Below are 13,584 nucleotides of genomic sequence, written 5' to 3'. Positions count from 1 at the left end.
TAACTAGAATTTGTCGATATGGAAATATCTTCAGGTTACAAAATTGATGAGTGAGCTTCCAATCAAAGAATTAAATGTTAGTTTTCATATCACAATTATTAGACTAGTGTTAGACTATTAACGTCCGGGGACCAAGTAGGTGTCGATTTTGGATGGCTAGTATTAGACTATTATTTAGTCCCAACAGTTTTGGTTGGTGACAATATTTTCTGACGTCGAATTCGGTTCTGAAAACAACTGATACATTGCACTTAGGATTTTTGTCAGATTAAACCGAATTAGGATAAAGAAAAATATAGGCTCACTTTATTCATCGGTATGGTTTTCATTTGTTACTGAAATGGTCATTTAGTAGTATTCGATTTTATAATTTGGGGGTTTGGGTAAAGTTTTCATGGAGATAGAGCATGTGATAAGATAATAAATAAACACATTTAGGGCAAAGATTCGCTCACGGTGGGGGTCCACGTGGGTATGGAGGGACACACTGTCCGGTGAGTTAGGGAACAGTGCACAAACCCCCGATGGACCCACTCGTTGCCTCTTTCGTGAACCGGTCTAGTTCGGTATGGTTCGGTTTCTGTCCTCGGCCACCTTTTCCCCACCTGTATATATATAGAGCACAATACTTTTCTTCATTCATCAGTCATCACATTCCTCATTATCATCCACACAGACACCCTAATTGTTCTCTCTTTCTCCGTCACATTTCACTTCCAAAGGATCAAGCGAAAATGAAGACGACCAGTTCGAGCGTAGGAGGAACGAAGATGAAGATGTGGAGCCGAGGAGTGGGAGGAGTGGTTAGAGAGCAAAAGGCTAAACTTTACATCATAAGGAGGTGTGTCGTCATGCTTCTTTGTTGGCATGACTAACAAAAGAAGAAGAAAATCAAAATCATTTTCATAATCGGCTTAAGGAAGACTAACCCAATATTTAGTTCTTTTTTTTTTTTGTTTTTGTTGTTGCGGATCTTCCTTATATAACTCTTGGGAAGAAGCTTATATGTGTTGGCTTTCTATACGGAGCTATGCATGTATTTCTGTAGTTTTTTTCATCCCAAAGAAGGGTTTTTCGGATGTAAATTAGTAGCTAATTTCATTGTCTTTTGTTGCTGTTTTCTTCTTTCTGGTTGATTAAGTTTATTTTCTGAGATCTGGTTGTTACATTATATACCTTAAGGCCACACCAAAAAATTGATAAAGGTACAATTGTACTTCTACGGTTAGAATTTCATTATTATTTGCAGTTAAACGACCAAGAAAATATATACAATTTTACCAAAAAAGAAAATATATACAACTATAGGTGAACCAACTACTTTATTATTATTTTTCTCAAAATACTTAAAGAAGAAATGAAAGAAACAGGCTGCATGATCCATCATATTTTCTTCACCATTTACACATAAATTATAGATGAGCAAAGTAACTACTTGCACGTAATATATATAAATATATATCAAATGTTATTAGTTTGACGATATCAAAGACAAAACCTAAAAAATTAGACTCAAACGACATTTAGAAAATTATATGTTCTCTGTTGTTCTGATCTCAGATCTAAAAAATAGAAATTTCAGTACATAAGAAATGATTGTGGTTTAGTCCTTAATTCTTTTAATTTTTATGTGGTTCAAGTGTTTACAGAGGTAAATAGTATATTATTTAAATATTTTATAATTGGAAACCCAAATTAAACTTTAAGTTAAAATAGTTCAATGGCATGACATGAACGTCAAAAGTTTTTAAAAGTGGGAAGCAAATTTTTTTTTGTAAAAGTACGTAGAAAGACAAAGACAGTTTTATCATAGAGGAGATAATTAAGAAGTAATATCAACGAAGGAAATAGAAGAAAACATTTCATGTGTTATAAATCCATGATATGGATATGTGGATTGCCATTAACCATCAAGGAGGTTTACATCTGACCCGACTATCCGGTCCGTCTACACCCGTCTCCGGTTCGTCTCATCCGTCCAAGACTAGTCAAGATGAAGACTCATTCAACCGGAGCATTTATGAGCTTTGACCAAGTCTAGATATTTGTAGTCAAATGTATTAAATGTGTAGATTCTCTCCTTTGTGTAAACCCTTATGAACCTCCACTATATATTAATAGTGAGAGCTAATGAGAAAGACACAACTTTCACAACAACACTTCTCTCATATTTCTAACATCATGAAGAATCAGATTCAAAAGTAATTTATCCAAAATTAAATCAAGTTTGATAAGTTCAATTTTGATTAAATTAGAATTATAAATAAAATTGATTTAATTTGCGTGGAAATTAAAATTTCATCTATAAAAAGTATACATGAACCAATGAAACAATTTATCGGTAAATTGATCAATGATCGCTTAGGATCATCTACCTGCACTTACACTAACAACACAAAATACGTTTAATTTCGATGCCTAAACTGCTTATTATAATTATTTTGTAGCCTAGCAACTCAAACAAACTTTAGTTATATACACCTATCTGGCATAAAGATTTAGGAGATTGGGGATTTAATTTATAATCATTGGTAACCCATTGTAGTAATGTATAGTCGACTAAAGAATTAAGCAAGTTGCGAAGGCCGTTTAGTAGTAATATTTTAAGTTGTGAAAGCCGTTGGGCCGTTTAGAATTAAGAATAGTTGGCAATTGCCCCCTTATATGTCACGCACATTATTATTGATCGACACCTAGTGGGAAAAGATTGAATATACAAGAGGATTTTGAGACCCAAAAACACAGAGGGAACACACACTGATTTTATTCTCTCGTCAGATAAAGTTCCAAGGGATTCTGATGTCTGTTGTTGTTCATGTTTATCAAGAAAATAATTTTTTTTTATCTATGTTCTAAAATAGTTGATGTTTTGATTAAAAACACAGGCATTAAAAACACATTTATTTCTAAAAATATTATTAAAAATAAAAATTAAAACTAATTTAATCAATCATCAAAAAAATTATATAACATTTACTGGTCACAAAATTTTCAATAAAATCAAAATTAATACTATAAAATATCAAAATCATCATATATTTTAAAACATTAAAAACTTTTTAAAACATCATCTATTTTGGAACGGAAAGAATATCGATTATGAAACAGAATAACATTGCGACTTTGAATTTTGTATTACATTTTCTTTATAAATGAAATGATATGATTTGATACCATAGAAACTTTAAGTTTTCTGATATATATAAACAAGGTAGAGAGATTCACAGCGCACATATAAAAAAGTGGTCTTAACAATTTTGTGAAACGAAAACACTATTGTTGTCGGCCACATCGAAGAGACGTCTATTCTTTTTTTTTTTAAAGCGCACGACAAGGAGCAGTGAGTAAACAGAACAATAACAAAAGCAGTTAGATTGCGACACTATATGCATGCCTTCTAATAATCGTATCACCAAATTTTATACCTACTTTTTGTTAATAAAACCGAAAAACTGAACTATATGATTAGGTCATAGAAATTGGTTTTGTAAAACCAAATGACGATGGCTCTAAGATCATCTTCATTTTCCACTCCACTGCTTGCTTCAATAATAATGCTCAATTCCACCATTCCATTTTCCACTCTCTAATAAAATAAACATGTATTTACTCTATAAATAGATTAATCATTTTATATTTGTTATTTTTTTTATTTTTCACTATAAAAATAAAGTAGGATTGAAGCAAATTCAATTTCATTATGCATGTATTCCATTTTGAAAGAAAAACGGAGTTTACATCTAGGCCCTCTGAGTTCACATTTTGATATGCAGAGAGATGCATTTGGTTCAAGGGCATATGTCACGCACTCATGAGTCCAAAAGAAAGGCAGAGAGAGAAAGACATGAATTACTTGAAGCAAGAAAAAGTTGACCTGGTAACAACTATGTTTGTTTTTACAAAAGAAGAGAAAGTGCTAAAGGTTGATGATTGACATATACGACGATGGCTTACAATATTTTATCTACATACAATGGGAAAAAAACAATTACATATATTATTTATAAATGCTTGCTTCATCACTAAAAAACAGAAAAAACAAACACGCAACGAACGAGAAGAAGAAGAATGTTTATATCTTCATTACGGTCGTCTGAAAATCTACACATCGTATACAGGCATGCGTTCCTCAATCAGGACACGACATATCGGACACTTCTTGCATTTCTCGCAGCACGTGCTGCAAACCACAAGTACACGACATAACAAAAATTTACAACATGAACGTAATTCAAGAAAACAAATGGTCTCAAATAAACAAGTGAATATCAAATCATAATATAAACCAAAATGTATTTGGTTTTTACCTGCAGAGGACGTGATGTCTACAAGGGAGTAGAACCACGTTGATGGGATCTTCAAAGCAAACTCTGCACAGAATCTTCTCCTGAATATTCCAAGTTTTAAATCGTTACCACCATCCATGATTAAACAGAAAAATCTTGGAAAGAATGAGTGTTTTGTATTACGTTTTGAAGCTTCTCGTACTCTTGCTGGCTATAAGTGGTGATATCTGTTTGCTCACCCAGTGCAGCTTGTAGTCTCCATATCTAGTTTCAAGAGAGATTCCAGATCTTTGCTTGGTTTCAACATGTTTTTGAAAAATGAAATGACTTTAAAAGTTCTCTTACCTCTTCAACAAGATCAGACTTTGGCATCTTCTTCACAACCTCTGGTGAGAATGTGTTGTATCTGAAATCATATCAGAGCCAAACATTAAGTGTAAAAGTAAAAAAAATCCACAGATTTGTTAGATGAGAGCAGCTTTACCCGGTGGCTTCTCCAGAGTAGAGCCTAGCTTGTTCCTCTCGACTTCCTTCATCGATAGACCACCACCCAAGTAACCTATTATTTTACAGATTATGCCAAGGGATTAATGTTTATGAGGACGTTTCTTGTAGTCACCAGAAGATCCACCATTAGCTCAGTTACCTTGCACCATGTTGAAAGAATCCCAAGAACTCACGAGCTGATGAAGTAGCAGTAAAGTATCTTCCGTAAGAACCACCACCACTAGTTATCAACAAAACAGACTTCTCCACTAACCTATATGTAGCAAACAGCACTCCAGCTCCTTGCAGCAGAAAAAGAGGCACAAACAGAACTAAAATAGGAATGTTTTTAGCAGAAGGAGGCGTTCCCTGGAGATTAGATTCAAACAGAGAGAGTTAGCTCAATGGTCATGTTTAAAAGCTATGGATTTGTTGTACCTCTAAACGCATGAAAAGGATAATCTGAAAGGTGATGAACGGGATCTTCATAACATGTCCACCAATATCTTGGAGACCGCATATTCTATTACTATGCTGATTCTCTTCGTCGGCGGTCACAACTAAACCTCTGTTCCAGTCCAGGTATCTTACTACCATTGAAGATGAGCTAGGTTCCGGTACATGTGTGTACCTATGGATTGACTGGTTGCTCCACTTTGTACATACAAGAAACGCAAAGCACTCTGCTATTCTGTAAGATTGACAAGAATTTGAAGATTGGTTCATACTACCACTAAAGAGAAGAGGTTTTATAGTTCAGAAAGAAAAAATAGTTTTACCCGAAGTTTATAAATAAGTCCCACCATCCCAACGCAGCTACATCACCTACATAAGGCTCCAAACAGCAACTTCAAGATCACCTCTAAGGTTATATCATTAACTAGCAAAAAAAGTAGTGAAGTAAATGTGCAAACATACCACATAATTTAAGAAGAGTGAAGGTTGTGGCGGCGATGAAGAAAACCATTGATATGGAAACCCAGAAGTGCTACAAATACAAACAAACCAAACAATGTCAGAGTTTAAGAGGTTTGCAAAGTTCAGATGGAGATAGAGAAGAAGCAACTTTACAGGGAGTGTTTCCCAAATGGCTTCATCGCTCATAGTTTCTTCATCTCCAGGCATGAGTGTCCTGCACATTCTGCAGGAACGAAGTTGCATTTTCAGTCACTCATCGCCAAGGACAAAAAGTAAACAAGATGTGAAAGCAAAATATTATTTTAATCACACGCGGCACTCTGGAGAAGGGGTGAAACATAATCAAACCTTAAAACGTTGATAGAATACCTGACATTATCTACCAAAATCGCTACCTCGAATGCAAGCAACGGTAAGAATACAATCTTCAAATCAACAACTGCAACACAACCAAAGCTACCATAAAACACACACCATCAATAAGAAGACTAATGAAGTTATAGAGTACATACCATATTGATCTTCAAGATGAACACAGAGGAGGATCTCAAAAGCAACAAGCAGTGGCGTTGCCATGACAGAATGAAAAGGAGCCCACTGCCACAAAACCCACAACTTTATAAAGTGATGCTAAACAAAGAGTAAAACATGATTAACCACAAAAGATGCCGTACATGCCGATCATGAGGCATAGATGGAGCAGGCAGAGAGAATCTACCACGAGCAATCACCGCATGAAACAGCCACAACGGTGTAAATATAAACCTGCAGAAACAAAACAAAGCCATAAAGACTTTAACTTTAGACATCACTAAAACACACACAAAGATCAAAACTTTATAGCTTCAGCACAAACTACACTTAGTCAAAACTCAATTACGAGAAGAATTAGAGAAACCCATCAAACTGATTCAGAGAATTATCCCAATTTTTGACAATACCAAAAGAGAAGTCAAGGAGAAAGAAACTGACCACCATGAACGAGAGACGACATGATCAAGCTTGAGAGCGAGAAGAAGCGTGAAGGAGAAGAGCAGACCATGAGCCAGAAGAGCTTGAAACGACTTCCAAACTCTTCTCCAGCTCATTACTCTTCTCTGCACCAACATTTTCTAAAAACCCTAAAGTCACTCAGAGAAACCCAGGCTCGAAATTGAAGATCTGATTGCGTGAAATTTGAGATTTTTTCGCGGAAAATTTCAAGAAGACAAAACACAGAAGAGAAGAGAGGAAAAGGATTGTTCTTGAAGGAAAAAGACAGTTTTTTTTTCGACTCGTACAAAGGCTGAGTTTCCACGCCAAAGGCAGATGACAATAAGTGTTTTACGATAATGCCCTTTTTCTTTTTGCCTACTACTGTTGAAAACAGAGAGGGGTAATTCGGGAAACGTAAAGATTAGATTTATATTAAGGTTACAACTATTATTGGTTTCTTTGTTAAAAACAGTGGAGGTGACATGTCATTAGAAGTTTTGTCTTTATTTCCTAGTATATTCAAATTTCACATGCGTAAACCAAAAAAAAAATCATGTTGTTTTTTACACAAAATCTTTAATTTGTAAGATTTTGTTTAATACATCAATGGATTATTATTGTAGCAATACCAATCAGCTGCGGGTTTTACATTTAACTATTAAGAAATAAGAATTCTGTATTTATTATTTAAAATGAAAATTAAATTAAATTTAAGCTTAAATAGGTACTTTGTGAAGTTTTTTTTTTTTAACGTCTTAACTTTATTGATATCAAATCAATGTAACATATTACATGAATCATAAATTACATAAAACATGTTAATAAAAAAATTTAATATAAATAACAATAACACGATGCTTCTTAACGTATTTGTAGGACAGGCTGTCAAGTTTTATTTCTCGTACGTTGTAAAGAAAAATCAATATAAGCGTAACTAAAATATTAAATGCTACAACTGTTCAATAATTTTTGTGAGAAGAGAAGTACACAAGTCTTTTCTCTCATTCCTCAATTAAAATATCAACGTCTTGTCGTGCAAGTAAACAATTCTTGGTTAGAGATTCTTTTCTGATAAGATTGTTGGCAGTTGACAAACACCAATGGTTTAATATGCTAAAGTAAAGAAGAGCGTAAACAGTGTTAAACGAAACAGGTAGCATCTTCGATAGTCGTAGTCTTGTTTATTTAAAGTTTGCCTTGTTTGCGCAAGAGAACATAAACACACTCATCAAGAAATGAGGTTGTAATACTTTTGTAACAGTTTTCTCGTGCTAAACTAGGAACGTTTGACATAAAAATTCCGCAAAGTTTTTGTGTGTTTGTTTGTTTAATAAAGTAACTATACTAGATCTCAATCCGTGCAACCGCGCGGATTTTTATTTTTATTTATTTTTATATAAATATTTTGTTTCCAATTCTAAATTGGTATATATTATAATATATATGTGTCTATAAGTTTTTAAAACATAATAAGTTTACTGTATATTTTTTCATTGAATAGATTATTTCAAACTTTCACATGTATTCGTATCTTCTTCTATATATATATTTTCGGATTATTATTTCATTATTAAAATCGTAACTATATATATAAAGATTAGTAAAATATTGTTTTATTGTCATATCCAAAGATATTGTAACATTTCACAAATTTAGAAAGTTTTTAAAAAATTAAACTTTTCACTTCATAAATCTATATTATCGTGTAAGTAATTAAACATTTAGTTTTCATTGGTTTAAGGTAGTAAAGATTAATCATTGTTAGATAATATGATTTTTGTTATTTAAAAAACAATCTTTATAATTTTAAAAGTTAACATCGAAAAATATTTAAATATTTAGCATATAGAGGTATAGTATTACAACATTAAATTATATATATTTAATTTATATTATCTATAAATCCAATGGATCATCTATTGTTTAAATTCAATTATTGATAGCCCAATAAAAATTTCTGGTAGGCTCAAAATTTAAATGATAAGATTAGATATTAAATGTAAGATGACTTTCTAGAAATATGTCCATTTTTAAAAAAATCACACATGAATCAAAGTTGTGACTTTTCTTTTAATATATAAGATTGCAGAGTCACGACATAAAAATATTTGAATTTTTTCGAGAAATTTATTAATCAAAAAGTAAAAAAATAACACTCGGCATGTTTGAAAAAGTAAGATGAAGTTAAAAGCTATACTAACAAGGTGATGATGGATTATTACGTATTTCCACATTGATGAAGATTTACTTCGCTAATCAATACCATAAATAAAAATTGGGAAATACCCTAGGATAGCACTAAAAAAGTTTCCGTCGTCACAGATATAGACTCTAAAGATTAAAATGACCAAATTGTTTCATTAAAGAAATAAATATACATTTATACCTTTAGGATTAACTAATCTTAACCTTAGGGTTTAGAGTCAATGGGTGAGATTTGGGATTGAGATTTAAAATTTTATAAAATAAAAAATAAATATTAAAAAATTTGAAAATAAAAATTTTAAAAATAGTTTCAAAAATTATTTTCGAATTATAAAAAGAAATTTTGAAAAACAAATTTTTAAAAAAAATTATAAAAAAGTTTGAATTTGAAAACGTATAATCTAAAACTATAAAAAAATTATTTTTTTTATGTTTTATTTTTTATATATTCAGGTATTAGAATCCTTTTACTTATTAAATAAAGCATTTTAGTCATTTTCTTTCTTGTGATCTATTTTTGTGATCAAAACTTGAAAATTGTTTATTTAGGAGAATTGTCCATAAAAAATTGAAGTGTTATTTACAAGAAAAAGGTTTAAGTGTGGTTTTTTTGTTTTCCACTCGACCACCACTTTATCAACGTTTTGAAACGGTTGAATTCCGCTTGTTGGGCTTCGTTTGGGCTTTGATATTTTCGAATACTTTTTCTTTTTGGAGCAAAAGATTTCCCAATACATTTTTTTCATAAAATTAGAATGGATCAAAATTTAAACAAAAGTCTGGTTTCAAATACACTATATGCAAATGTCCTTTTTCCCTCTCAATGCAGTGGTTAATGATACATTAATTTTGTGGGATTCAAAGACCACTTGGGTCCTGATTACAAATCTCCATAAAATTGTAAAACCCTTGTAAGTTTTGGGTTTGAATCGTTTGATGATATAAAATTAAACAAAGTCGAAGGTCATGTCTACAAACAGCCAAAAGAGGAGTCACTACTAGACAGTTAATATGGCCGTCACTTGGGTAAAAATGTTAAAGACAAATGAAATGCCAGTTAGGGTACGATAGTTACGTACCAAACATCATAATAATTAATAACGTCTTACGTACTTCACTTCATGATGCAATCTTACACAAATACGAAGTCGATTACGTAATCTCCTCGTCATGACCAATCACAGTCACATAGCATCTGTCGATCATGCATAAAAGGTGATATCTAAATATCATTTAGTCATCCTTAAGTACTTCTCATTAATGGAAGTTTCAATACACCGATGAATATGTACGTAATATTCTATTCAGGATTTTGATTTAGAGTTTAAGATTTATCCTAGAGTTTAGGGTTGACCCAAGGGTTTAGGGTTTAGGGATTAGGATTTAGGATTTAATGTTTTGCTTACTACGTTTTTTTTTTTTTTTTTTTTTGTAACTAGTTTACGCCTTCGTAGAGTTGAGAAACACCAAACACGTGGGTTATTTTTCGGTTTTTTGTGTGTTTTAGGTATAATTCCCCAACGTTGGTTGTTAATGAAAAACAGATATAATATATTAATTCTTTGCACGAAAAAGATTAAACAAGAGACACGTAAATACACAAGGCAAAAGAGTCAGAGAGCCATCAACGTACAAAGTCCAGAATCCAAATCTTGTCTCTTTTTGTCTAGAATCAGTTAATGACACACATCATCTTTGGTACGTTTCCTGTTCTTCTTCAGTGTCTCTTTTTGGTTGCACTTCAACAATTGCAACAAAAGAAAACCCTCCAAAATAAAACTCAAACCCCACGGAGAAATGTTGCAAAACCCATGCATCATCTTTTGGCGGATACATATTTAGGTGAGGAAAATAATCATATAGCCAACTCTCAACGAAACAAGCAAAAGAAAGTACATTTAGAACCAAACAAAGCGCCAAGGGATACAAATATCTCACGTTATACATACACACACACACAAACACACATATCCATATTATAACGTGACAAACATACATTCATTTCCATAGAACACACACGTAAATACGCAACTAAAAATTGATTACCTGTGATGTTGTTGTTGTTCGAGGATGGTAATACTGTTGTGACTACTCATTCTCTGTCTCTTAGCATTCCCAGAAGAAGACGTTTCCTCAACGCTGCTCTTGTCCATCACCGCCTTCAAAGCTTCCTCTATCGTCCCTATACAATACTCTTCCATCTCCTCCTCGCCCGAACTCTCGTCTCCCGTGACAAACAAAACGTTCTTGACTCGTCCACCTACGGTCGTTATCTCCGCCTTGAGCGTTTTGAGACGCATCGCTTTCAACGTTTTGATCATGTCCGGCAATAGATCCGACCTGTCTTCGCAGCAAAGCGACGCTTTAATCACGAATCTTCCATCTCCAGTTTCTTCCTCCTCCGTGAAAGCTACAGTTAACTCATCGTTCTCCGTTGGAACCAAGTTTGTCTCCGAGATCACCGAAGTCTCTTTCTTCAACTCCTTCACGTGTTGAATCACTTCCGCTAGTAACGACGCTTTATCAGTCTGCATAATGCATACCAAAAAGATAAACATATTATAATCCCAGGCATGAGATAATCACAAACATAAATTTGTTATTATCGAGGAGAACATCATGTGGTCGACGAAGTGATGATTTGGTTTGCTTTTATTCTTTTTGAGCGACGCCGTTTGTTTCTCTTTATTACATCAACTAAGCATGAAGCGACATCGACGTTCCATATATTCCCACACTTTTTATTTATTTTACAGTTCCTGACTGATTCTTTCCTCGGGAATATAACAAATACCTAGAAGATTCATGATTCAAGAGAAAACCTTTGAATAACTTAGTTCCTTTTATAAAACCTAAATGTTAAAAGTAAATAAAAAAGAGACAAAATGTGACATGAACTTTCATGTCACAGCTGCTATGTTTGTCCATTTCAACTCTCCGTTGTTTGTAATATTCTTTTATATTACTAATTACGTTTTGCATCTTAATGGTGTGTCATGGTCATGATCATGAATGTGTAATCTATGAGAAAATTTGAAGTAACAAAAAAGTTGCGACTTACTTTAGTGGTGTTTGGTAATATGCTACGGAGCTTAGCAAGATGATTGTTGATCCTCTCTCTACGTCTTCTCTCGGCTTCACTGTGACTCTTTGAAGCAGCCAAAGCTTTGGCATCCATGATCTCTTGTGCTGTCATCTTCCCTAACTCAGCTTGTAATCCGAAAGGGCCTGACCCGGCTTGCACTACGGGACCTAAAGCTTCGGACAAGATCCGAAGCTGTTCGTGATGATGATGTGTTGCTGGCGTGGCTCCACCAAAACCCTCGTACCCAAACTGTAGCCCCTGATGATGAGCTCGACTTCTATGGAAGAAACTCCCGTAGAAAGATGCTGGAGAGGGAGGAGGAAACGGATCGAACGGTGGTTGGACCAAAGTAGGCCATATTGGGGAAACGGAATCTTGAGAGAAGATAGTGGATCCGGATCCGACGTTATTACTTGGACCTCCGAAAGATTCGGATTGAGAAGGATCTTGGTGATGATTAGGGGAGATAAGTTGGTGGAAGAAGAGGTCACTTTGGTAATTTCCTATGTTGTTCATGGCTCCTGAACTTTCTACTTCTTCTTTCTTTGCGCACATCACTAGTTTCTATGAAGACATAAAAGTCTCCATCTTTCTACTCTCTTTCTCCTCTTCCTCTCTCTCTCTCTATCTCTATATATATTTATATTTTATATTTATGTATATGTGTGTTTGTAATAGTACGGAAAGCTGGTTAAAAGAAGGTAGGAGTTTAGAGAGTTAAAAAGAGACAAAAGCTTGCTTTCAAATGCAGATTTATGTAGGAGCACTTATATTGTTCCAAAAATATATATAGAGTTTGCAACTTGTATGTTTCTGTTGTGGTGGAATTATTAAAAAAGGCAAAAAGGTTAATGGGTTTAAGTTTCTTTAGATTATCCATCTCTTTAACCTACGCATGTAGATCTAACACTTCATTGTCGATATATAATTTGTATAAGAAAAACAGTTTATATCTTTACTTGCACAGGTACCTAACAAATGGGTTGGAATGATTATTAAAAACTGTATGTGTAGTAGACCACTAAACTTAGTTATTACTTTTTTTTGTTTATGATTTCTGGTAATGACATGTCTATGATATTAGTTAAACTAATCTTTGAGAGAAGAGTGTTGATAAAAAAAAAAAAATCTTTTAGAGAAGAGTAGCCTACATTTTTTTTTTTTTATCAACACTCTTCTCTCAAAGATTAGTTTAACTATTATCATAGACATGTCATTACCCGAAATCATAAAGAGTAGCCTACATTTTTTTTTTTCAGAACATGCAAATAGGCCGTAAACAAAAACTCATATCCGCGTGAATGTCTATGAATGATGTGTTGTAGTTTTGCACATCAGGTAAATCAAACTCAAAATGTATTAGTGTTTTAAGTTTGTTACCTTATCACTCGACCACAAGGTCCCATACATTATTAGTTGGGTTGTGTATGCACATAACATGTTGTAGAAAAGTTGTCCAAAAATGTTGTAGAATAGTGTTCTGTCTTTTTTCATTGATTAAAACCGTAATACAAATGACTAGCAATCGGTTTACTATTGATTTAAAACGACGTTATTACAAAATACGTGATCGTTCAAAATTAATATTAAGCAAAATAGAGCATTACATTTGATATTCTCCAAGATGGC

At 33.3% G+C, this 13,584-nt stretch overlaps 3 protein-coding genes across 4 annotated transcripts; 1 reads left to right on the top strand and 2 right to left on the bottom strand.

Moving 5' to 3' along the window:
* Nucleotides 1–650: 650 nt before the first annotated feature.
* LOC106299445 lies at nucleotides 651–1,153 on the top strand. Its single transcript, XM_013735543.1, has one exon. It carries the CDS (start codon nucleotides 735–737, stop codon nucleotides 873–875), a length of 141 nt encoding a protein of 46 aa, XP_013590997.1. The 5' UTR covers nucleotides 651–734; the 3' UTR covers nucleotides 876–1,153.
* A 2,700-nt stretch (nucleotides 1,154–3,853) lies between these two features.
* On the bottom strand, nucleotides 3,854–6,969 carry LOC106296675. Of its 2 annotated transcripts, none has more exons than XM_013732868.1 (14): nucleotides 6,663–6,969; nucleotides 6,365–6,455; nucleotides 6,203–6,287; nucleotides 6,039–6,129; nucleotides 5,844–5,913; nucleotides 5,691–5,760; nucleotides 5,552–5,597; nucleotides 5,211–5,463; nucleotides 4,933–5,141; nucleotides 4,771–4,845; nucleotides 4,632–4,692; nucleotides 4,470–4,550; nucleotides 4,308–4,387; nucleotides 3,854–4,180 (listed from the first exon to the last, which is right to left on the bottom strand). In XM_013732868.1, exons 1-14 carry the CDS (start codon nucleotides 6,797–6,799, stop codon nucleotides 4,102–4,104), a joined length of 1,428 nt encoding a protein of 475 aa, XP_013588322.1. In that variant the 5' UTR covers nucleotides 6,800–6,969; the 3' UTR covers nucleotides 3,854–4,101. The 2 variants fall into 2 exon arrangements, with proteins under 2 accessions (XP_013588322.1, XP_013588323.1); XM_013732869.1 differs by having other exon boundaries at nucleotides 6,060–6,129.
* A 3,744-nt stretch (nucleotides 6,970–10,713) lies between these two features.
* Nucleotides 10,714–12,695, bottom strand: LOC106298337 (transcription factor bHLH30). The gene is made up of 2 exons (XM_013734441.1): nucleotides 11,932–12,695; nucleotides 10,714–11,398 (listed from the first exon to the last, which is right to left on the bottom strand). Exons 1-2 carry the CDS (start codon nucleotides 12,508–12,510, stop codon nucleotides 10,913–10,915), a joined length of 1,065 nt encoding a protein of 354 aa, XP_013589895.1. The 5' UTR covers nucleotides 12,511–12,695; the 3' UTR covers nucleotides 10,714–10,912.
* Between the last annotated feature and the right edge of the window lie 889 nt (nucleotides 12,696–13,584).

This window comes from Brassica oleracea, chromosome C6 (assembly GCF_000695525.1).
Source record: "Brassica oleracea var. oleracea cultivar TO1000 chromosome C6, BOL, whole genome shotgun sequence".
In the NCBI taxonomy this organism is placed as follows: domain Eukaryota; kingdom Viridiplantae; phylum Streptophyta; class Magnoliopsida; order Brassicales; family Brassicaceae; genus Brassica; species Brassica oleracea.
This window is presented reverse-complemented; position numbering and strand designations above follow the sequence as displayed.

Coding starts and splice junctions, on each gene's coding strand:
- LOC106299445 (XM_013735543.1), top strand. CDS start 735: ATGAAGACGACCAGTTCGAGCGTAGGAGGAACGAAGATGAAGATGTGG.
- LOC106296675 (XM_013732868.1), bottom strand. CDS start 6,799: ATGTTGGTGCAGAGAAGAGTAATGAGCTGGAGAAGAGTTTGGAAGTCG. Junction 5,761..5,843: donor CCATTTGGGAAACACTCCCT/GTAAAGTTGCTT, acceptor TTGTATTTGTAG/CACTTCTGGGTTTCCATATC. Junction 4,388..4,469: donor AGTACGAGAAGCTTCAAAAC/GTAATACAAAAC, acceptor TGGAATATTCAG/GAGAAGATTCTGTGCAGAGT.
- LOC106298337 (XM_013734441.1), bottom strand. CDS start 12,510: ATGTGCGCAAAGAAAGAAGAAGTAGAAAGTTCAGGAGCCATGAACAAC. Junction 11,399..11,931: donor TATTACCAAACACCACTAAA/GTAAGTCGCAAC, acceptor TGCATTATGCAG/ACTGATAAAGCGTCGTTACT.